The 25,268-nt window shown below is 41.8% G+C and overlaps 2 protein-coding genes across 4 annotated transcripts; both read left to right on the plus strand.

Annotated features, from left to right (window-relative positions):
* Positions 1-297: 297 nt before the first annotated feature.
* Positions 298-24,785, plus strand: LOC117536624. 3 transcript variants are annotated; one of them, XR_004567591.1, is made up of 8 exons: positions 302-585; positions 1,670-1,996; positions 2,130-2,405; positions 2,574-2,666; positions 2,747-2,833; positions 2,916-2,944; positions 4,036-4,296; positions 24,391-24,785. XR_004567591.1 is itself a non-coding variant. In XM_034201560.1 (7 exons), exons 1-7 carry the CDS (start codon positions 525-527, stop codon positions 4,044-4,046), a joined length of 888 nt encoding a protein of 295 aa, XP_034057451.1. In that variant the 5' UTR covers positions 298-524; the 3' UTR covers positions 4,047-4,899. The 3 variants fall into 3 exon arrangements, 2 of the variants coding, with proteins under 2 accessions (XP_034057451.1, XP_034057450.1); XM_034201560.1 differs by lacking the exon at positions 24,391-24,785 and having other exon boundaries at positions 298-585; positions 4,032-4,899; XM_034201559.1 differs by lacking the exon at positions 24,391-24,785 and having other exon boundaries at positions 4,036-4,899.
* LOC117536623 lies at positions 21,355-24,785 on the plus strand. The gene is made up of 7 exons (XM_034201558.1): positions 21,355-21,415; positions 21,695-22,015; positions 22,149-22,421; positions 22,757-22,849; positions 22,930-23,016; positions 23,099-23,127; positions 24,222-24,785. Exons 1-7 carry the CDS (start codon positions 21,355-21,357, stop codon positions 24,288-24,290), a joined length of 933 nt encoding a protein of 310 aa, XP_034057449.1. The 3' UTR covers positions 24,291-24,785.
* Positions 24,786-25,268: the final 483 nt, after the last annotated feature.

Below are 25,268 nucleotides of genomic sequence, written 5' to 3' on the forward strand. Positions count from 1 at the left end.
GCCGAGGTGTGGAAGCCCCGTGTTCCCCTGCTCAGTCCAGGAGGTCTTGGCTTCGTTCTGCAATATCTGAGACGGTCCTAACTTCCAACCACATGGTCCTGTGTGCCTCGGTGGTCCCACCAAAGACCAAAATACTCATCTCTGCAGAACAAGAAGCTCAGTCAGATAAAACATCTTGGAGAGTTGAGTGTAGCGTCCTATAGTCAGGTCAGAGAGACGCTCTAAGAATGGCACATCCAGAAGAGTCAGCAGTGTGTAGAGCATGAAGCTATTTCAAAACAACATGAACATTACACCAGCTAATACACGTGTTTAAAAGTAGGCCATTCAAGTGACTTTCATTAGACGCTCGTTGAGTTAAGCACTTACCTTATCTGCTCAGCATCAGAGGGTAAAACCACGGGTTAACCAGGTTAACCACATCCTCACAGAAACACTTCCCCTTCAGTTCTCAGAAGAGAAACACAGAAGCAGCCGGTTAGAGACTCTGACAGTCGAGAGCCAGAGACCGAGAGAGAAGCTTGATGTCTGAATTCAGAAGGATCATGATGTCTTCATTCCTGATGCTGCTGCTCCCCTTTCCAGGTGAGGATGCAGAGAACACACACTGTTGACGACTGTTAATGAAAGCTAGTGAGGGCGTCTTTCAATTGAAATCGATGTATCCTTGGGCGAGATGCTGAACCCCAAGTCGCTCCCAATGGGGAACGGTGTGTGAATGATACCTTCTGTCGTGGCGTTTTGATCCGTTTCTACATTTAATATCCACGTTCCTCTATCGGGGTGTGGGCTACGACGCGCCTCTCTCTGCTTCCTAACTAACTTTGCAGAGGTCGTTGTAGCGTTGAATCAGGTTTATTCTTTGATCCAGGCGACATTCAAACATGAAGACAAACTTCCTCGCTTCAAAGTAACTCAAAGTTCTCCGTATCAAAAAAGAACAAAAAGAACACGGTCAAAAGACTCTACCGCTTCCTGTCTAATCACACCCTCAGCTGTGAACCAACGTCATGCCATATATAGAGATACAGACATGCAGACATGCACGTCACATCTGACCGCAAATAAGTGAGGCTTAAACTAACATCTTTTAAAGCGTAGTGTGACTCACTAAAATAGATAGTTAAGAGTTTCCTCTAAAGCCTTTTAGTAATAAGACAAACATTCAAAGCATAACGATGAAAGGGAAATGGCTCTAACCCCTTCATTGAGCAAGGGGCACATTGCTCTGTATGAACTGGGGGTGAATGGGTGACTTGTATGTAAAGCGCTTTGAGGGGTGAGAGACTGGATGAAGAGCTTTATGAATACAGTCCATTTACCATTTACCAAGTACATGAAATAAAACAGCTCTAATATCACTAACGGTACTTTACTACGTACTATTCCTTTAACTGAGAGTGATGAGTTGTGTTTGTAACGTGGTGACTTTAGTGAACTCTTGCTCACTAAAACCCACATAGCAATATTCTTTAAAGTGATCGTCACACTCACTATGAACGCTTCAGTTAGTGATGTGGATCTGTAATTAACTCTGGTTTTAATGTGTCGTTAAATGATTCATTAAACAGATCAACCAGAACTCTAACTCTTTACCTTTTTATATAATACATCATTGTTCTGTCAGCATTTATCACATCTATATTTCTTTCTGATTTTTCCCCAACAGCTGCAGATCTGAAACGTTACATTGTCAGACCTGGAGATGAAGTCACTTTGCCTTGTGACTATGTGATGCATGATCAGGATAAGTGTGAGAGAACTCTCTGGCGCTTCTATGATTCACCATACCCACCAGGAGTGAGGCTGTTTGAAGACGGACAGATTCACAACGATTCCAAAGCTAAATCAGACAGACTGAGAGTTACAGAGAAATGTTCTCTGGTTATAAAGAAGGTCACAGAGGAGGATGCTGGTTATTACTCCTGCAGCCAGTTCAACAGATCAGGAGAACAACAAGGTCCAGACTCTGATGTTATTCTGTCTGTTGTTTCCAGTGAGTATTTACATCATGATGTTTCAAACTGTCTCTATAGAGCAATATACTGAAACATTACAATAATAATGATTACAGTGATGAAGTTAATGTTACTCTTGTTGTCTTTCTCTCTCAATATCTCCGTCTGCAGTGACTGAACATCAGGACAATGATGAGGTGACGTTAAACTGCTCTGTGTCGACATATAGAGGAGTATGTACACACCCAGTGAAGTGGCTGCTTCAGGGTCAAGATGTGGACAAAGATCACAGAGAGATAAAGACATCACAGTCTTACTGCTCTGCCTCTGTGACATTTTTGACTTCTCTCTTTAGTTACACAACAAGGTCTGAGTTGTTTTCTTGTGAAGTAACTGATATGTTCACAAGAGAAGTGCATCTGTTTCCCTTCAGCGCTCAGTCCTCAGGTGAGAACACGTTAAGCTGTTTAAAATCACTTATCCCACATTTAATCACAGATAATGCTTTTTGGGGTTTGAGGTTTTGACGTCACTTCATTTTGTCATTTGGTTTATGCATAAAACCTTTTTTTTTTAAACTACAGTTTTTGGCATGATGTTGTTTTGTTCCTGAAGGTGATGCTACAACAACTGGAACAGCAATTGATGAATGGACATCTGAAAGCAACACCGGAACAGGAGCAGACTGCAAACATCCAGAAGGACCAGGTAGAGACTGAAGAGAAGAAATACATTAACAGCTAAAAACCTCTGACTGTATTTCACACTTGGGACTTCTCTCTCTCCAGCTGTGTGGTGGGTCATCCTGGTGTCTGTGGGGTTAGCAGCTCTCGTCGTCACCGTGGTTACGGTCCACATCTGGACCAGAGCTAAAGGTGAGGGTTCATAGATTCAAGAGAAAAGACAAAGGAAACCGTGGAAGCTGAAGTCAACATGTTTGTCTTTTTGTTTTTTCAGGGGGCAAAAAAGGGATGAGAAAAAACCTGGTGAGTTTAAATATAAAATAATAGCTTGTAATATTTATTATTTTCATTGAACTGTGATTATAAGACAGGCAGAAGATTCAACAAAGGAGTAAAGTGTGCATGTTGTGTTGAAATGAAGTATCTCTGTGGGTCCCTTGAGCAAGGCACTAAAGCAGGGGTGTCAAAGTCAATTTCATCGCGGGCCACATTAGCATTATGGTTGCACTCAAAGGGCCGGTTGTAACTATATAAATATATATATAAAATAATGTATTATATTACATTATTGCCGCTGCATTGGATTATTAGAACTTAATAACTTCATAATTAACTACGTCTGAAAAGCAGAAGTCTACGGCAAATAATTGCAAGTCTCTTCAGTGCGCATGTCACAAAACGAGATGCATTGTGGGACATGTAGTTTATGGGCAACCTGCTTCTGTAAAGTGGCATGAAACCGAATAATAAACATTATATTTTATATATATATTATATTCTTTGCAAGCTCTTGCGGGATCAAATGAAGTCGCGGGCCGGATTTGGCTTTAGTTTGACACCGCTGCACTAAAGGAAGTACTGAGATATTGTACTTGTAAAAGTAGCAATACTACAATGTACAAATACTCTAATATATAAATATGATTAATAATACAAATATACCTACATTGAAAGAACTGATTATGCAGAATGTAATAATATAATATGTGATTATAATAAGTGATGTTTTAATGTGTATCACTTCCATTTGCAATGAATGGTTTATTAAAATGACTTACATACTACTGGGTAGCTGAACTAGTTATATTTGTCATGTAATACATCATAGATGGAGATTTCTGCTCAATTTAAGAATGAAATAAATACAAAATAAAAAAGGAATATAAAAGATGTTAAAGCAAGAATGTGTAATAAAGATGAATGGATGAAGACGAGTAAAAAGTTCAACATGAAGCTCCAAAACAAGGAGCAGTTAAAGTGTAAAGTAGCATTAACTGATGATAGTCAAGTCAAGTCCTTCAAATATGTACTGAAGTAGAAAACTGAGTAAATGTACTTCGTTACTTTCCAGCTCTGCTCTGTGTTTTTACCATGTCTCTGTTCCATGCTGACAGGAGCAGAATGATGAAGATGAAGATGAGGTGAACTATGAAAACGATGGAGGGGCTTCTGCCTCTGTGTGACTGATCAACAACATCAACTCCCCTCAGAGTCCATGCTGTCAAACATCACCTCCTCATATGTTACAGGAGAAAACAGGAGAACCATGAGATCATTGGAACATTTCTGATGCCTGAGAACACCTGAGCCCCACGAGAGGCCCTTCAGAAACTCACCTCCATGTGATAGGAGACACAGCTTATTGTATTCATTCCTTTCTGACTGAACGTCCTTTAAGTGTGCTCTCACATTCCCATACATAGTTATACTGGATCTGATCTATAGTCTGCAGTCTCTGTATAACATCTCAATATTAGCAGTACTTGTAATCACACCTTATACCTTCACTTCTCACTGTAACTGCTGCACATGTTCAAACATACGAGTGTTGGGTTGAATTCAGAAAATATTTAAACTGTAAAATGATCCATAAAATATTTTTGTTAATTGTGATCTCTGGGAAAATCATTCACCCTAGTGTCGATTTAATAACTTTAATAATGCTTTTATCTCGTTTTTCAATGAATGATTCATATAATTTTTTATAATTAGCTTAGCGTGTAGTTATACCTACAGTATATATACCTGTACTGCCTACTGTAACTGCTGCACATGCTCTATATATCTGATCAATAGTCTATACCATATATTTACTATACTCACTTTTTACTCTATGTGTATTCCTAAAGCTGAAATGCCTCCAGTATCTTAGGATGTTTTAATTAGCTTAAGTCCTAATGGAATATGTTTCTCCTTTTTTTTACTACGGCTTTAATGAAATATAATCCAAATAAAAAGAGTACTTTTAATGAATGTTATAATGAGTTATGTTTCTCTCTCTATCTCCAACACACTGACAACACAACGCTTTGTTGGGTTTAACCCCTCTCTTTGCCCTGGCTCTCACTTTGTAAACAACATACAGTTTGTGTCAGAGCCAAGGAAGGTGTTGCACATTCAGTGGAGCTGTGGTGATATCCTGGGATCAGGTATGAGGCAAGAGAGAGAGTGAGACTGTTTGATTTGACTTACGTACTCTTCAGCGTTCTTGGAGAGTGCATCAGAGCGTCACAGAGGAAGCTCTAAGAACGGTACATCGAGAAGAGGCTAGAAAACCTGGCTAGGTGGCTATAGACCTTTCAAATCCCCTGATCAACATCCTGTCAGCTTTCAGACTGGTCCTCCGGTTCAGTCAGCGCTTCATCTGTTGAGCAGGAGCCCATTTTACCAGTTGTGTGCTGTTGAATGACGTGTGCGATTATTTGTGTGTTAGTGTGTGTATTTCTTAAAGTGTGTGTATGTGTGTGTGTTAATACACTGCAGCTCGACAGCACCACCCTCAGGTTTGTGTGTTTATTTTTTTACGATCAAACGTTTTACTTTTGGTTTGTCACTGGAGGAAGATTTTATATTCTACATTAAAAATAAATCAAAACAGACTTCCTGCTGTCGAGTTTTCATCAGTAACGTGGGTGCAGATCAACTTTACTGCACAATCAACACTTTTATTTTTAAATAAATGTTGCTTACATTTTATATTTTCACTTCAGTATGGTTTATTTTCAGGACTTTTAATAGTATTTTCTTTTATTATAAAATCTGTTCTGTAATTACTCATCTTATTTATTTAGACCTGTTTTTCCTGCTGTATTTCCAGTCCAGGCCTCTAGGGGGCGATACACTCTTCAAGAACCTGACTGTACCTGTAATGCTCCTGAGTTTACTGATGCAGGGATACAAGATAAAAGACTGCATATTAAAAACACCTGATGCTGCAATTCCTCTTCATCACACCACGTGACCTCCTCTTCTTCTTCAGGTGAGTGATTATCTAAATGCTAAAGATTCAAAGGCTTTACTGTAGATGCACATCATAACTAACGTAAGACATAATAAGTGATAAAGAATTGAAATAAGTGAATGAAGTAGTTCATTAAAGTGAAATCATAAGGTAAAAAGCAGGAAATTATATACAGCAGAAATACTGTTTACTTTAATAAATAAGTGCACTGTAAACACACACACACACTCTCACACACACATACCATGTATACATCACTTCAGGGGACATTACATTGACTTACATGCATTTCCTGGAGACTTATCCTAAACCAAACCCTAAACCTAACCAAGTCTTCACCCTAAAATGAAAGATCCATTGTGTCCCCATAAGGCAGGCGAGTCCCCACACGTGACTGTGTCAACAGATGTTGGTCCCCACAAGTATAGTAATGCTAGGACACACACACACACACACACACACACCTTCCCGCAGCCACACATACTCACTGGAGCACCACATATGGATTAATCCGCGGATATAAATAGTCCCCTGAATATTCCTGCTTGTTTGATAAAAGCTACAGTGAGTATTATATGATGTGTCTGTGTTGTGTGTGTGCGTGTCTCTGCGCGTTTGTGTAAGTGTATGCGTGTGCGTGTACGTGTATGTGTGTGTGTGTGTGTGTGTGTGTGTGTGTGTGTGTGTGTGTACATTCTAAAGCAAGTGTTGACCAAGCTTCTGCTGCCCCCTGCTGGCAATATATGTCCAGAAAATGTCACAAGAATTTCAACATGGCTTTCTTCTCTGTTCACATTTCTGTTCTGGAAATATATGCAAATAAGCAGATATTTAGTAAGATAAGCCTCATTTGCATCTTTAAACTTATCATTTTAGAAAACGAGTCATATATAAATAAAAAGGTCTTTATGTCCGTGATCAGCTGGGGAAGTGAGGCCATATATGTCCCCTTTTTTCTCACTGAACAGAAACCACACACACACACACCGAGGGGGGTCATTCTCCTCTCTCTCTGTCTCTCCCTCTCTCTCTCTCTCCCTCTCTGTCTCTCTCTCTCTCCCTCTCTCTCTCTCTCTCTCAATTTATATGTTATTGAAGTAGTTTGTGATCCCCTCACTATGTTCAAACGTTAAAGATTTAAAATAAGACTGCTAGAAAAGCCCATAAAACCCTCTGGAGTCTAAGGGTATTTTCTCGATGTTTAGATGTTTTCTTAAATCACCTTTTAAATGTATTTCTTCTAAAATGGCACCCATGTGTTACATATCAAAATGTTCAGGACAATCTCTAGTATTGCTATATATGCAAATTACTCACCTTAGAGCACTGTTTGATGAGATAAGTAGCTCAAAAGCTTTGACATCCGATTTTCGGAAAATCTTCAAAACTCTTGTGAAAACACAAATGTACTCATGTGATCGAATTGTTTTGGTGTTTTAGATTTGGTTACCAAAGTCTTAGGATTATAAAAGTAGTGAAATATTTGAATTACACTGTATATAAATGTGTTATTCATGTCTAAAATGAAATTTTATAAATTCGAATTCTGAGTAAAACAGCTGTCAATCACTCTACTTTCACCACAGCAGGGACTGAGATATATCAGGACTGAATAATGACTTCATATTACATACCAAGGTTCATGTGATGTGTACAAAAAAAAAAGAATTGAGCATTAGAACTTTTTTTTTCAACCAACAATTTATTATATTACCAACAATGTATATAAATATAACTGCAAAATCTCACTATTTACAATATTGAACATCAGAACTTTTTTCCTTCAACCAACTATTCATTATACACTGACAAAATGATCCTTCCTCCAGTAGTCCAATACATTGTCCAGTTTCAGCAGGCCCCATGTATTTATAGAAATCCTCTACAGTCAAGTCAGTCCATTTGTAGGTTTTACCCTTTCCCATCTCCTGTGCAGCCCGCTTGTTTGTGTTGGTACAGAGTGTCTGTACTGTTAGTGCACTGAAGAACAGCTTGAACAGGTCAAGGGGTTTGTTTGATACTGTTGAGCTGAGCTGTGGCCCGGGTGTGCGAGCAGGTTGAAACCTGGAGACAGGGGGAGCAGTGTCAGGGTCTTCGCCTGTCTTCCAAGACAGTGGAGCTGGCTGCTGTGCAGGTGGGGGTGATGGTGCATGGGCAGCTGGTGGCTGTGTGGGAGGTACGTGTGCTCTACGAGACCTCTTTGCTGTCCGGGTTGATGGTGATGGCTGTGGTGGAGCTGAGGTGTATCTTGACCTCGTCGCAGGCAGAGATGGAGGCAGCTGTCGTGATGCTGGTCCGCTAGTCCTTGGTGGGGATGGCAGTGGTGAAGGCCCTTGATCCACGGTAGACCTCAACATGGTGGCAGGCACAGCTGGAGGCTCCTGGATAAATGTCATCTGTGGGGCTAAGCCCAGGCAGCTGTGAAACAAATTAAAATTGTGGGGAACACACACACACACACACTACACACTACACACACACACACACACACACACACACACACACACACACACACACACACACACACACACACACACCACACACACACACACACACACACACACACACACACCACACACACACACACACACACACACACACACACACACACACACACACACATCACACACACACACACACACACACACACACACACACACACACACACACACACACACACACACACACACACACACACACACACACCACACACACACACACACACACACACACACACACATACATAAATAAAGTTTATCACAGACACACATGTAAATAAGTCTATGACAAAGTCTCATCTGTACAGAACAGTATGATCAAATAAAATACATGTCTATAAATGTCTCCGTTGTGGGACGAATAAAGGATTCTTTTATTCATCTACACATGTAACCTTACTTATACATGCCAAAATAACGTTTACACATAAATAACATTTACACAGAGTAAACGTTTACTAATCAAGAGTCTATTTTGTCCCGAGAAAAAGTTCATGAGGGGAAAATAAAAAGGTTGATAAATCCATTGTTCATTTTCGCGGTACTCCTCACAAAATGGCAAATGCACTCAGTGGCGGCGGGTCATTAGGGGCAGGTGGGGCACAGCCCCACCTAGTGTCAGAAGAAAGTATTACAAATAATGATTACAAAAAAATACTAAAAAATAAATAAAAAAACATATAAAATATATTTTAAGGTCATGTTTAATAATCTGATTCGTCTGTACATTTCTGTTTTAGTCTGTGTTCTTCTAATTAGTGTCTAGAGTGCCGTTTTGAGCTGTTTAGAGCCATGTGGGACAAAACCCGATCCTGCCCCTCCCTCTCACAGTCTAAGTGAACGGTGATTGTAAAAACTACACTGCGCATGCTCAGAGTATTTTTCTATTTAATGTGTGTGGCAAAAAAATAATGACCGTAGGGGCATAGTGCTCCCATCCCCACCATACGTCATCTCACATAATTCAGAATTGATTGGCTGTAAGTACTCACGTGTGCAGTGCTGCGAAACGTCACGTGTAGTTTGAAGAGGAGACGAGAGAGCAGCATATAGCTAACATCACCAGCGATTAAAAGAAGTAAAAAACTGAAAGAAAATGAATGAAGTTGACCATTTACTGGAGCACACATTTGAGACACTTAGTCTCGGAGAGAAACTGGAGGTAAAGCGCCTCGGTGCCCACCATCCACCGGATTTCCAAATGGTCCAGACTGCGGGCAAAGTTAAACGTGGGTTTAACGCTGAGTGGTTTGCTAAAAAGAAATGGCTAACGGCGAGCATCCAGAAGAATTCCCTCTTTTGCTTTCCTTGCCTGCTTTTTGGTGAAGATCAAGGTACTTGGTCGAGGACAGGTTACAAGGACTTAAAGCATCTTTCGGAGAGGACAATGAAGCATGAGAGCAGCAACAGTCATTTGGAAAATGCCGTAAAATTGGGATTACTTGGAAGGGTGAATGTTGCAGCTCAGATTGACAGCGCCTACAGACGCGGCATTGATTCTCATAATAGGAAGGTGGAAGAAAACAGGTACGTGCTTGGTCGGATCATCACCTGTATTAAACTGTGTGGGAAATGTGAGACAGCACTGCGGGGCCACAACGAGTCGGCGGACTCTCTGAATCCAGGGATATTCAGGTCAATTTTCGAGACAATGTGTGAGGGCGATTCCAGGCTTCAACGGCACTACGAAGCTCAGCTTGTTTTCAAAGGGACATCAAGCACCATACAGAATGAACTCTTGGACTGCATGTATGATGTGTACAGGGAGGAAATAGCCAAGCAAGTGGACAACACATCATTTGTTGCCGTTCAGGCCGACGAGACAACCGATGTCTCCTGTAAATCGCAAATGGTGATTGTGCTGCGATACATTATGCCTGACCTCACAGTTACAGAGCGTTTTTTGGAGTTTGTGGAAGTAAAGGACAAAACTGGTGTAGGTCTCTCTAACAGCATCAAGGCTGTTCTGGAACCCCTGAAGCTGAAAGAAAAGCTAATCGCTCAGACCTATGACGGGGCGGCCGTCATGAGCGGTAACGTGCGCGGGGTACAGACGGTGATGAAGGAGACGTACCCAAACGCTCAGTTTGTTCACTGCTACGCCCACCAACTGAACCTGACCCTGCAGCAACTGTGTTCAGCAAGGATGAGCATCCTGAAGGTGTTTTTTGCAGATCTAACTGCTTTTTCCACTTTTTTCTCCGGTGCTCCAAAACGTGTTGCAGCTCTTGCAGAGGCAACACAGAGACGCATCCCACGGCCACCGGCTGTGAGATGGAACTTTAAAAGCAGAACTGTGAACGCGGTTTGGGAGACCCGAGATGCACTACTTCAGTGTATGAAGCATATACGCGCACAACCAGGATGGGATGCGGTCACCATAAGTGAGGCATACGGCCTGTCAAAGAAACTGCGGGACCGAGCATTTATGCAGCTCCTGGAGTTTTTTTCGTTGCTTATGCCAGAAGTGGATGTTCTATACAACACTCTGCAAAAACGAAGCATCGATGCACCTGGGATCAACAGCGCGCTCTGCCGTTTCAAGGAAAATGTTCAGAAAATGAGGCAGAAAACTGATGCATTGGCCGCCACTGCTCATGATGGAACAGACGAGCCAGGCCGACGAGTCAGCAGCACAGCGCCGGTGATGAAGGAGGCTTGTGACACAGTCATCTCACAGGTGGAACAGAGGTTCTCACAGAGTGACCATTTGATCGCTGCAAAGCTTGTTGACAGCTCATTCTTCCCACAGCATGTCCTGTCGTTTCCTACACCTGAGCTTGACTGCGCCGTGAAACTGTGGCCTGCGTTGGGAAACAAGGAGAAGTTGAAGTCTGACGGCCCGTCCACACAGCGGCGTGCGTGTCTGACACTCGACCAACAACCAATCACATGAATCTCCCGCCCCTGACACACAAGAAGCGGTTTGATTGGATAGAGCGTGTACTGGCATATGATTCGATTGGCTGACGCTTCTGCCGAGGCGTCAAAAGTTGAACATTGCTCAACTTTTGCCGCCAGCAACGCTCCACGTCGCTTCCCAAGATGCAGTTCGGCTAAAAGTGACGTCACCCCATTCAAAGTGAATGGGCAGAAGCGTTGGAAGCTTCAACGCACGCCGCTGTGTGGACGGGCCGTGACCACGCTCTACCGCCACAGTGAGCTTCACACTGGAAACACTGCCCTGTCTCTGTTGAAATCCATTCACGAGAACAACTTGGAGGAAACGTTTGCTGAGACTGTTATTTTGGTCAAAATAATAGTGACAACTCCGATGACGACATCCGAGTCAGAGAGGAACTTTTCCACCCTCAAAAGGATAAAGACTTTCACTCGCAACACCATGGGACAGCCGCGACTTAACGCATTGGCCATGCTTTCAATTGAAAGCCAGTTGATCCAGCAACTACAGGACTTCATCCCCAAAGTGAAAGACACATTCTGTCAGAGTAAGGACCGCCGTGCCGCTTTTCTTTTCAAGTGAGCCTTCAGCTTTGGTAAGTTCATTTATGTCATATATTTTGTTGATCTTCTGTGTTTTGCCTCTGCTGGATCGATTGATATTGTGACCTCGATGATGAGTGTCTGTGTTTTCCTTATATTTACAGTCTATGGTGTTTTAATGCTAAAGCATTACGGTTGTTGTTATTGTTAAGAATTACTTTGTGATGGTGACCTTTACTCCATGTATGAAGGTGCATTACTATGACATCCCCACGCTGTGTACGTAAATGTATGCACTCACAGTGTTGCTCCTGTGGTCTTCAGTATGTAATTTGACACTCCCCCTCTCTCTCTCCTCCCCCCCTCTCTCTGTCCCCCCCCTCTCTCTCTCTCTCTCTCCCCCGACCTCTTTCTGCCCCCCCAGTTTTGTACACCTAGAAACGCCACTGAATGCACTACAAGTTATATTTACACTTACCCATCCTCAAATGGATTCCTGCTGTCCCTGTATTCTTCAGAAGAAGAAGAGTCGAAGCCTTCAGGTTCTGATGAGCCATCTTCTTCACTGCCGCTCGCGAAAATAAAATCCAGCGCGTCCGCAACGGTAAAGTTCCTTCGAGCCATTTTCTCTATCTTCTTCACAGACTAAAAGACTGAAACTGATGGGAGACACCTGTTATATGTTTTTTTATTGGTGGATAGGTCCTTAGATTTCTAGAGTGTCCATTGGTCATTTCAGACCGACATGCCGGCCGGCCGAGATGTCCTTGACTGACACACAAATCCACCAATCACACACAGTGTAAAGCCGAATCAAGCTGCTTTGAGCGGCAATATTGGTTGCTGTGCCCTGGGTACAGTCTCACAGGAGATACTCTTGAAAAGCTACGATTCTAGCGATTCCGCAGATATCTGAATCATATTTCTACTCCTTACAAGCGAAAATCTATGATTAAATACGTGAATAAATGTGCACTTGGAGGGTTAAACTCCAAATCTTTGATCCAAGCGATCCTGCTATTGATTTCAACATTACATCCGTTTCTTTCTTGGTTTGTTGACGGTGGCGTAGAGGAGGCTGGGATCAGCGGAGGAAGAGGAGGGAGCTCTCACAGTGCTGTAGGTCACTGCATCATCTTCATCATCATCATGAAGGTGAGCCTGCAGGGGAAGAAAAGTGATTAAGCATAAAGGAGTTCTGAACGTCTTGATTGAACAGAAGTCTGTGAGAAAATGACCCGACGTCTCACTTGATTTATCTCCTCAATAAACATTTTCCTGCAGATTTGATGTTCTCAATCTCTGCTCTCAAGTCTTCTTTAATACAGCACGATGTTCGGTGTGTTACGGTCACAGTTAGAGTAGAATAGACCATAAAGTCACATCACCAGTGTAATCAATGAGACAGCTCACCCTGGCCTTCCTGCTGCTCTTCCTGGTGTAGCTGACGGAGGCGTAGGAAACTCCATCTTCAGGGTCAGCCTGCACAAATAAAATGTATTATTATTGAAAGAAAGATATTGCCAAAATACAATAATAAATACAGCCTTCAATTCACTTTGTCTTTTCTGTCTATAACCTTTTGACGTTGGTGAAGCACAACTTCCTACCTACTTGAAAGGTCACCTATCATGCTGTGTGTAGGCAATAGCAGAGGTCTCAGAAATATAGAAATATATAAAAAACATGTCTATGAAGTGTTTTGCTCCAAATACCAAACAGATCATTCTAGCCATGCCTCTTATCCCTCTATCTCACTTCCTGTTTCTAAAGTGCTGATTCGGGTATAAAGCTTTAAAAAGAAAGGAGGGGTCTGAGCTCATGCGGGACCCGGCAGCTACTGTATAAACTAAATGTTAGGGAAATAATTATCCTAGACTCCTAGATATGACGTGCATGACCAACCCTGACGTCTGTTTACCTCCTTTAAGGACATAGGCTGCTTCAGCCATAATGTTATTGTTCCCATTCTGTGACCGGTCAACACTAGGTCACAGATGGTCTGTTGTTGTGGGTGCACTGGGACACTTCCTTCTTTGTTGTTTGTGGACTCCAAGGTATGAAATCTTCGAGGCCATAAGTGACGGATGCAAGTGACTCAGTGTGCCCAACTGTCTAAGCTATCTTATCAAAATATGTTGATTACTCTCTGTGAAAACAGTTAAATGGGCTAACGAAAGAGAGGCGCTCCAGAATTGACGTGGCAACCCACCCGTGCAGTCTCACCGTGACTGCTGTGACTTGTGATGTGAATCCTCCGGCCGAAACTCCATCTTCAGGGTCAGCCTACACAAATAAAATGTATTATTATTGAAAGAAAGATATTGCCAAAATACAATAATAAATACAGCCTTTAATTCACTTTGTCTTTTCTGTCTATAACCTTTTGACGTTGGTGAAGCACAACTTCCTACCTACTTGAAAGGTCACCTATCATGCTGTGTGTAGGCAATAGCAGAGGTCTCAGAAATATAGAAATATATAAAAAACATGTCTATGAAGTGTTTTGCTCAAAATACCAAACAGATCATTCTAGCCATGCCTCATATCTATCTATCTATAGAGCCAGAGACCGAGAGAGAAGCTCGATGTCTGAATTCAGAGGGATCATGATGTCTTCATTCCTGATGCTGCTGCTCCACTTTCCAGATGAGGAGAACACTTTAAATAAACAGCTCTAATATCACTAACGGTGCTTTACTACGTACTGTTCCTTTAACTGAGAATGATGAGTTGTGTTTGTAACGTGGTGACTTTAGTGAAAACCAACCTCTCACAGAGATACTTTTTCAAACTTCTGTATCTGCTGTATGATGATCATCGTGCTGATTATATTCACTACAGTTGTTTCCATATTTATTTCCGTCTTTGTTTTTAAACAGCTCCAGATGTGAAAGGTCACTTCCTCATTGTCACAGCTGGAGATGAAGTCACTTTGCCTTTTGACAATGTGCTCCATGATCAGGATGAGTGTGAGAGTGCTACCTGGACCTTCAGTGATTTCAGCAGCTCAGTGACGCTGTTTGAAGACGGGCAGATTCACAAAGAAGCCAAAGCTAAACCAGACAGACTGTTCTCTGGTTATAAAGAAGGTCACAGAAGAGGATGCTGGACTTTACACCGAACATGAGCATGAATCGAATAGAACATTTAGCAGGACTCGACTTGGACCTAAGGATTTGTCTAGAAGCTGATGAAGTGTTCTCTCTTCTCCATCATCCCTCTACGAGTTAACCTCCTCCGCTCAGTGTCCGACAGTCTGAGGGGTCAGAGAGTTTCTTTTCTAACCCCGGCAGAACATGCAGGTTTTATTTCAGACTCTGTTGGTCTGGTTTGTTTCTTTTACTCAGAAAAATCATGTCTCTGAAGGGATTGGCTCCAATCACCAAACAGATCATTGCAGCATTACCCATAATCCCCTCTGTTTCAGCCCTGTTTCCAAAGTGCTGATTCTCTGTCTGTTACTTTAGATGAAAATAAGGAGCCCCTCCCCACGCCCCTCTGAGAGACATTTGGTTACAAAGAACTCAATGGTGCTCTAGGAGGAGATTCAGGTGATAAGGGGGGGGGGGGGGGGGGTTACCTTGGGTGCTGATTGGCTAATGGTTACACAAGCCAAAACATCGTTATGACACCACAAAGTGGCCGAAATCTGATCAGCTCATTTTCAGACAGATTTTTATAGAAATTGTTTATACCCTATCGATCTATCTATCTATCTATCTATCGATCGATCTATCTATCTATCTATCTATCGATCTATCTATCTATCTATCTATCAATCTATCTATCGATCTATCTATCTATCTATCGATCGATCTATCTATCGATCTATCTATCTATCTATCTATCCATCTATCTATCCATCCATCTATCTCTCTATCTATCTATCCATCCATCCATCTATCTATCTATCTCTCTCTTTCTAGCCTCCCAGCTGCAGCGCCAAGTCAGGAATCGATCCACACAGCCAGCTCTCAGTGAAGCACAAAACACAAGATGAAGAAAAGTCTTTGTTTCTACTAACCAGTAGCTGAAGCTCGTCCAGTTCATTGCTTACGGAACGTTGGAGGAGAGAAATATTCCGGGTAGCGGCGTGGGAATTCCGCGGCTCCGGAGGCGCACCAGTGTCCCGGCCCGTTTCCCTCTCCTGTGGCGTTTGAGTGCTCGGATGCAGGTGAAGGTAGCTTTTACGAGAATGTCCAGTAAATCACGTACAATGCGTTGGAGCTAGGGCTGTCAGTCGATTAAAATAATTAATCGCGATTAATCCATAGACTGTATAAATGGACGTAGTGTCCGTGACGTCACCCATAGGATTCTGCAGAGTTGCCGTGAAGCCCTTAGTAGGCGGAGTCGGCCACTAACGGATCGACTGTGACGTCAGAGTCTAATCCCGCCTGCTCCAAATAAGGGCAAAGAGGCGGAGCCGAGGCGGGACCTGCTGCCTCCGAACTGGAAGTAAACAGAGCTAGCTCAGGCTAAGAAGCTAAGCTAACATGAAATACATGCATACCAAGTTACTGCTAACAGTATCGTTCCCCTATATAAACGTTACATTCATAATCAAGACAAGACAATCTGCAAGAGAATTAGCTATATTTTGTTATTCTTAATGCTTGTCATTCACACGTTGAGAAAATATGGACTCCACCGCCCGGAGCTAACGGAGCTGCAGTGGGCTAGCTCCGGGACGCCGGCTGGAGCTAGCCCCCCGCGGCTCCGTTAGCTCAGGCGGCCACCACTGGGATAATTGGGTCCCCTATTAACATTTGCTCCCATTTAGCATTATGGGCGTCATAGCCATAGACTATAAAAGTCTTACCCAAGGCTGAATCATAAACTACAATGTATATGTATGCATAAAGGGTTACGTCCTTAGCTGGCTAATAAGTAACAAGCTAAGCTACCAAGCACACAAACACCTGCGAACGGGGTTAACATGTATAATATTATCATTTTAGACTTCTTGGAAGTTCTGTTAGTACATTCAAGCGCACAGCACGACATTTTAATTGTCTGGTATTTGTAACAATATTCCCTAAAAGGCACAATCACCACGAACACGGCTAAAGCTAAAGGGTCAAGTACAGTGCTATGACTAACTAACGTTGTCGCCTCTATGGTTGTAGCCTAGCAGATTGGACAAGTTGCTGTTAGCTGACAGTGAGGCATGTACGTGTCCATCAACGTGACCACGCCCTAATTTATGCAAAAACTTTAAGACCTAATATAAATAAAAGGGTCGTGTTAGAAAACAATTCACTCACAGATTCATAATCATGAAGGTGGAATCTAACTATATTGATAATAATATGTATTGCATCCATGGGTAGAAACATGTTTTTTTCTGCTGTAAAGTTGGGCATTTAAACATGGGGGTCTATGGAAATTGCTCCTTTCTGCAGCCAGTCCCTAGCGGCCCATGTATGAACTGCAGTGTGTGGCACTTCCGTATTGGCGTCCCGGCTGTTCCCCAGAGTTTGCCGCTTGGATTAATGGCATGATTGTCCATAGTTAATCGCGATTAATCGCAAATTAATCGCACATTTTTGATCTGTTCTAAATGTACCATAGAGGAATATTTTTCCTCTAGTTTTTAATACTCTTATCAACATATGAGTGGACAAATATGCTTTATGCAAATGTTTATTATCATTTGAACAATGAGAAATATTCTCACGAATATTAAACACAACAACCTCTGAACATTACAAATATTCACCTCAATTCAACCTGGAACCTCTCTCATACAATAATACAATACAAAGTGTGTGTGTGTGTGTGTGTGTGTGTGTGTGTGTGTGTGTGTGTGTGTGTGTGTGTGTGTGTGTGCGCGTGTGCGTGTGCGTGTGTGTGTGATGGATCGTTGGAGCTATGTGCAACTCAAGGCAGCTCGAACGGGAGCTGCCTGGACGCTGCAATCATCGTGTGCTGACTTTTCGTACAATGTCCCACTGTCTGGCTTCCTGCATAAAGTCAAGTGCTCGGCGCAGTTGTCGGCAAAATGTCGCTGCTCTGCTTTCATTGAAACAGCTCCTTATATCCGTTAGCGCAGCTAGCTAGCACCAGATGCTAACAACAGCAATACACGTAAGGTCTCTACCGGTCCTCCCAATGGCCAGTCAGTGCCTGCCGGTGAGCGTGGAAGTGTGGTCTGCAGCAAGCGGGCGGCAGGAGCGGGGCTGTCAGCATCAGCTTGTAGATGGTATTTTAAACTCGATGCGCTCTGAAACTACGGGGCGGCCGAGGAAAAAAAATACACATGCGTTAATCGCGTTACAATAATTAGTGGCGTTAATTTTTTTTTTTGCGTTAACGCGTTATTAACGCGTTAACTTGACAGCCCTAGAGCGCTAGCCAATAGAAGCGTGAGTGTAACATGATGTCAGTAAGTAAACAAAGGAGTCTAATCATGGGCGGCGCCAGGATGTTTTTGCTGCAGTAGCTTAGCAGTTGCTATATGACAGCACGGCGTTGCTAGTTAATTTTCAAAATAAATAAACAAACAATACCAGTGGGCCAAACACGAGCCTGTTCATATTGTAGCGTTCACCGCTATTCAAGATCACAGATCACTCGAGCCTTCAATGTCGAAAACGTTCTCTTTATTTTCTGGTATTGACGGCCACAGCCACGCCTTACAGAACCAATCAATAGTATAACACTCATTATGACTTTTCTCCACACTCGAACACAACTCCTAACGTCTCGTACTCCCTCCACACACACACCGAAAACGCACACACACACACACACACACACACACACACACACACACACACACACACACACACACACACACACACACACACACACACACACACACACACACACACACACACCTGGAAGGGGCGGTCTCTCCCTAACTCCCACCAACAACATTGCCTAAATAACTTTACAAATGTACAAAACTGTGCACATCTGATAACTGAAATAACTATTAACTTGGTCACGCTACAATATTGTCATTAATATTTACATTAAAATATTCCTTTGATACTTATAACATTACTTCGCAAGGTAAGCACAAGCAAAATAAGTTTGTAAAAGCAGAATTTGAACACTGTTTCTGTGCTCCTACAATATTTTTGTATAATACCATTACACCCTGAGCATACAAGTACACAATAGCGATCGTTCACTGTTTCAACTGGCATGCTGTGGCATTTAACCTCATCACCACACCGCAAACAGAAAGATGCACACACACATACACACACACACACACACACACACACACACACACATGCACGCACGCACACACGGATAGCAGGGTTGTCCGGTTGGACCGGCTCCGTTGGAGATCGCGGTCGTTTACGCTGACTTGTGAGAAATCTTTCCATTTTCGATCTGTGTTCACATACTGAGAATTATAACAACATTAGCCAAGTTACAGTTTGCGCTTTAACTTACAACGACCCCTGATAAATCTCGCGAGAATATGTATAAATATATATAGATACATTTTCATAACAAAACAATGGGGTTGCTAAGCCGTTGCTAGGCCAATTGTTGGAGTTGCTATAGCAACTGTGTCTAAACTTTATACTCAAATGTGTGTGCTTCTTATCTGCTCGCCCCTTAAATCATGTTGAGCTATAACACAAAGAAACTAGCCAATAAGAATGTAAACAACACAGCATTCATATATATATTGAATGGCCCCTTTTACATTCACCTCGTTTTACTTCCAACGTCTCGCCAAAAATGAGATGTCCAGAAGAAGGCAGAAGATGTGGAGCCGTGGATTTGTGCCAGTTTTTCCTTTGTATCGAGTCCTCTAGGGCGGGGGGTCAAACTCAGTTTCATCGTGGGCCACATCAGCTTTATGGTTGCACTCAAAGGGCCGGTCGTAACTTTCAATCTCAATCTTTATTTATTTATAGAGCACATTTAAAACAACCTCAATTGACCAAAGTGCTGCACAGAGAACAAATATCAAATAACACAATAGGAGTAAAATAATAAAACAATAATACGTGTTAATAACGCGTTAACGCAAAAAGAAATTAACGCCACTAATTATTTTAATGCGATTAACGCATGTGTATTTTTTGTCCTCGGCCGCCCCGTAGTTTCAGAGCGCATCGAGTTTAAAATACCATCTACAAGCTGATGCGTACAGCCCCGCTCCTGCCGCCCGCTTGTGGCAGACCACACTTGACTTTATGCAGGAAGCCAGACAGCGGGACATTGTAGGAAAAGTCAGCACACTCAGCACGGATAGTGTGCAACATGATTGCAGCGTTCAGGCAGCTCCCGTTCGAGCATATGCCTTGAGTTGCACATAGCTCCAACGATCCATCACACACACACACACACACACACACACACACACACACACACACACACACACACACACACACACACACACACACACACACACACACACACACACAGAGGTTCCAGGTTGAATTGAGGCGAATATTTGTAATGTTCAGAGGTTGTTGTGTTTAATATTCATGAGAATATTTGTCATTGTTCAAATGATAATAAACATTCGCATACAGCATATTTGTCCACTAATATGTTGATAAGAGTATTAAAAACTTGAAAAATATTCCTGTAAGGTACATTTAGAACAGATTAATTTGCGATTAATCGCGATTAACTATTTTAATCGACTGACAGCCCTAATAAAAACACATACACATATCAAAATGTTACGATCAACTAGTATTAAAAGCCAGTTCAAAACGTTAAGACTACATATAAATACATATTTAAATATATCATATATTTAAAATAATGTATTATATTAAATTATTGCCTCTGCATTGGATTATTATGGGATAGGGTAATAACTTCATAATTAACTACGTCTGAAAAGCAGAAGTCTATAATAGCAAGTCTCTTCAGTGCGCACGTCACAAAATTAGATGCATTGTGGGACATGTAGTTTATGGACAACGTGCTTCTGTAAAGCGGCATTCAACCGTATAATAAACATATTATATTCTTTGTAAGCTCTTGCGGGGCCACATGAAATATAGTCGCGGGCCGGATTTGGCCCCCGGGCCTTTAGTTTGACACCGCTGCTCTAGGGGGACAAGGGCATGCTGTATTTTTCAATAAGATAAACAGATTCATCAAAGATGGAAACAGTTGGTGTTGAGCCACACAGGGCCTGGGAATGCAGTCATGTTCAAATAAACATCCAGATTGTGTCTCAATGTAAGTTTGGCTCGGTCCTCCACAGTGACTGGATGTCAGCTCAAACTGATCTGTCTCATATCGGCCTGAATTATTCCTCTGTTGCTCAGCTGAATACGTGCCTGTAGTTTTCTATACGGTGTCATGCCTTCAGAGCTGCTGGTGTTAACCTCATTGTCATCGAAACACTTCTCCTTCAGTTCTCAGAAGAAAAACACTGGAGGTGAAATGAGGAACCAGAAAACATCTTGCCACGTTCAACTTCCCTTCTTCTGTCGATTATCTGCTGTTATCATCGGTACTGAGTTCTAGTTAAAGAAGCAGCCGGTTAGAGACTCTGACAGTCGAGAGCCAGAGACTGAGAGAGAAGCACGATGTCTGAATTCAGAAGGATCATGATGTCTTCATTCCTGATGCTGCTGCTCCACTTTCCAGGTGAGGATGCAGAGAACTGAGAGTGAAGAGTTGTGTTTGTAACGTGGTGACTTTAGTGAACTCTTGCTCACTAAAACCCACATAGCAATATTCTTTAAAGTGATCGTCACACTCACTATGAACACTTCAGTTAGTGATGTGGATCTGTAATTTAATGTGTCGTTAAATGATTCATTAAACAGATCAACCAGAACTCTAACTCTTTACCTTTTTATATAATACATCATTATTCTGTCAGCATTTATCACGTCTATATTTCCTTCTGCTTTTTCCCCACAGCTGCAGATGGGAGACGTTACTACCGCACTGTCAGAACTGGAGATGAAGTCACTTTGCCTTGTGACAATGTGATACATGATCAGGATAAGTGTGAGAATACTCTCTGGACCTTCTATGGTTCAAGAAGCTCAGTGACGCTGTTTGAAGATGGGCAGATTCACAAAGAAGCCAAAGCTAAATCAGACAGACTGAGAGTTACAGAGAAATGTTCTCTGGTTATAAAGAAGGTCACAGAGGAGGATGCTGGTGTTTACGTCTGCCAGTTCAGATCAGGAGAACAACAAGGTCCAGACTCTGATGTTATTCTGTCTGTTGTTTCCAGTGAGTATTTACATCATGATGTTTCAAACTGTCTCTATAGAGCAATATACTGAAACATTACAATAATAATGATTACAGTGATGAAGTTAATGTTACTCTGGTTGTCTTTCTCTCTCAATATCTCCATCTGCAGTGACTGGACATCAGGTCAATGATGAGGTGAAGTTAGACTGCTCTGTGTCGACAGATGGATGGTGTTTACACCCAGTGAAGTGGCTGCTTCAGGGTCGAGATGTGGACAAAGATCACAGAGAGATAAACACATCACAGTCTCGCTGCTCTGCCTCTGTGACATTTCAGACTTCTTTCTTTAGTAACACAACAAGGTCTGAGTTGTTTACTTGTGCAGTAACTGATGAGGACACAGGAGAAGAACATCTGTTTCCCTTCAGCCCTCAGTCCTCAGGTGAGAACACGTTGAGATGTTTAAAATCACTTCTAACAGTCTTGTTATTAGAATATACTGAAACAACACATTTACAACGTCTCACATTTATCAGCGATGTAATGAGTTTCTGAAATGTGAAGAGACGGAAGGTTCTGATAAAAAGGAGAAGCTCTTAATTGAGAAACCAGGTTAGAATATAATGAGTTGTTTCAAATCACTTATCACACATTTAATCACAGATAATGCTTTTTGGGGTTTGAGGTTTTGACGTCACTTCATTTTGTCATTTGGTTTATGCATAAAACCTTTTTTTTAACTACAGTTTTTTGGATGATGTTGTTTTGTTCCTGAAGGAGATGCTACAACAACTGGAACAGCAATTGATGAATGGACATCTGAAAACAACACCGGAACAGGAGCAGACTGCAAACATCCAGAAGGACCAGGTAGAGACTGAAGAGAAGAATTACATTAACAGCTAAAAACCTCTGACTGTATTTCACACTTGGGACTTCTCTCTCTCCAGCTGTGTGGTGGCTCATCCTGGTGTCTGTGGGGTTAGCAGCTCTCGTCGTCACCGTGGTTACGGTCCACATCTGGACCAGAGCTAAAGGTGAGGGTTCATAGATTCAAGAGAAAAGACAAAGGAAACCGTGGAAGCTGAAGTCAACATGTTTGTCTTTTTGTTTTTTCAGGGGGCAAAAAAGGGATGAGAAAAAACCTGGTGAGTTTAAATATAAAATAATAGCTTGTAATATTTATTATTTTCATTGAACTGTGATTATAAGACAGGCAGAAGATTCAACAAAGGAGTAAAGTGTGCATGTTGTGTTGAAATGAAGTATCTCTGTGGGTCCCTTGAGCAAGGCACTAAAGCAGGGGTGTCAAAGTCAATTTCATCGCGGGCCACATTAGCATTATGGTTGCACTCAAAGGGCCGGTTGTAACTATATAAATATATATATAAAATAATGTATTATATTACATTATTGCCGCTGCATTGGATTATTAGAACTTAATAACTTCATAATTAACTACGTCTGAAAAGCAGAAGTCTACGGCAAATAATTGCAAGTCTCTTCAGTGTGCATGTCACAAAACGAGATGCATTGTGGGATATGTAGTTTATGGGCAACCTGCTTCTGTAAAGTGGCATGAAACCGTATAATAAACATTATATTTTATATATATATTATATTCTTTGCAAGCTCTTGCGGGATCAAATGAAGTCGCGGGCCGGATTTGGCTTTAGTTTGACACCGCTGCACTAAAGGAAGTACTGAGATATTGTACTTCATTACAAGTAGCAATACTACAATGTAAAAATACTCTAATATATAAATATGATTAATAATACAAATATACCTACATTGAAAGAACTGATTATGCAGAATGTAATAATATAATATGTGATTATAATAAGTGATGTTTTAATGTGTATCACTTCCATTTGCAATGAATGGTTTATTAAAATGACTTACATACTACTGGGTAGCTGAACTAGTTATATTTGTCATGTAATACATCATAGATGGAGATTTCTGCTCAATTTAAGAATGAAGTAAATACATAATAAAAAAAGGAATATAAAAGATATTAAAGAAAGAATGTGTAATAAAGATGAATGGATGAAGACGAGTAAAAAGTTCAACACGAAGCTCCAAAACAAGGAGCAGTTAAAGTGTAAAGTAGCATTAACTGATGATAGTCAAGTCAAGTCCTTCAAATATGTACTGAAGTAGAAAACTGAGTAAATGTACTTCGTTACTTTCCAGCTCTGCTCTGTGTTTTTACCATGTCTCTGTTCCATGCTGACAGGAGCAGAATGATGAAGATGAAGATGAGGTGAACTATGAAAACGATGGAGAGGCTTCTGCCTCTGTGTGACTGATCAACAACATCAACTCCCCTCAGAGTCCATGCTGTCAAACATCACCTCCTCATATGTTACAGGAGAAAACAGGAGAACCATGAGATCATTGGAACATTTCTGATGCCTGAGAACACCTGAGCCCCACGAGAGGCCCTTCAGAAACTCACCTCCATGTGATAGGAGACACAGCTTATTGTATTCATTCCTTTCTGACTGAACGTCCTTTAAGTGTGCTCTCACATTCCCATACATAGTTATACTGGATCTGATCTATAGTCTACAGTCTCTGGATAACATCTCTATATTAGCAGTACTTGTACTCACACCTTATACCTTCACTTCTCACTGTAACTGCTGCACATGTTCAAACATACGAGTGTTGGGTTGAATTCAGAAAATATCTAAATTGTAAAATGGTCCATAAAATGTTTTTCTTAATTGTGATCTCTAGAGAAAATCATTCACCCTAGTGTCGATTTAATTACTTTAATAAATGCTTTTATCTCGTTTTTCAATTAATGATTCATATAATCCTCACACATACCAAATCCTCACATCACCCCAGTCCTCAAAGACCTCCACTGGCTTCCTGTCTCCCATCGCATCAACTACAAAATTCTGGTCCTCACCTACAAAGCACTCCACCATCTGGCCCCCCCTTATCTCACAAACCTTCTCACTCCTTATCAACCCCCACGGTCCCTCAGATCCACCGCAGCCGGACTCCTATCCATTCCCACATCCACACTCTGCAGCTTTGGGACAGAGCCTTCTCAGTGGCAGCTCCTAGGCTCTGGAATTCCCTCCCCCAAGATCTCCGTGACTCTGAGTCCCTCACAGTCTTTCATTCCCGCCTCAAAACACATCTTTTCAACTCTGTCTACCCATAAGCCCCCCCCCTCTCAATCAACTTCCTCTTGACTGCCTTTTTATTTTTTACTTACTTGTTTGCCTGTCCTTGTTTGTCTACCCTCCCTCATACTGTAAAGCGT

Source organism: Gymnodraco acuticeps, unplaced genomic scaffold, assembly GCF_902827175.1.
Source record: "Gymnodraco acuticeps unplaced genomic scaffold, fGymAcu1.1, whole genome shotgun sequence".
Classification (NCBI taxonomy): Eukaryota; Metazoa; Chordata; class Actinopteri; order Perciformes; family Bathydraconidae; genus Gymnodraco; species Gymnodraco acuticeps.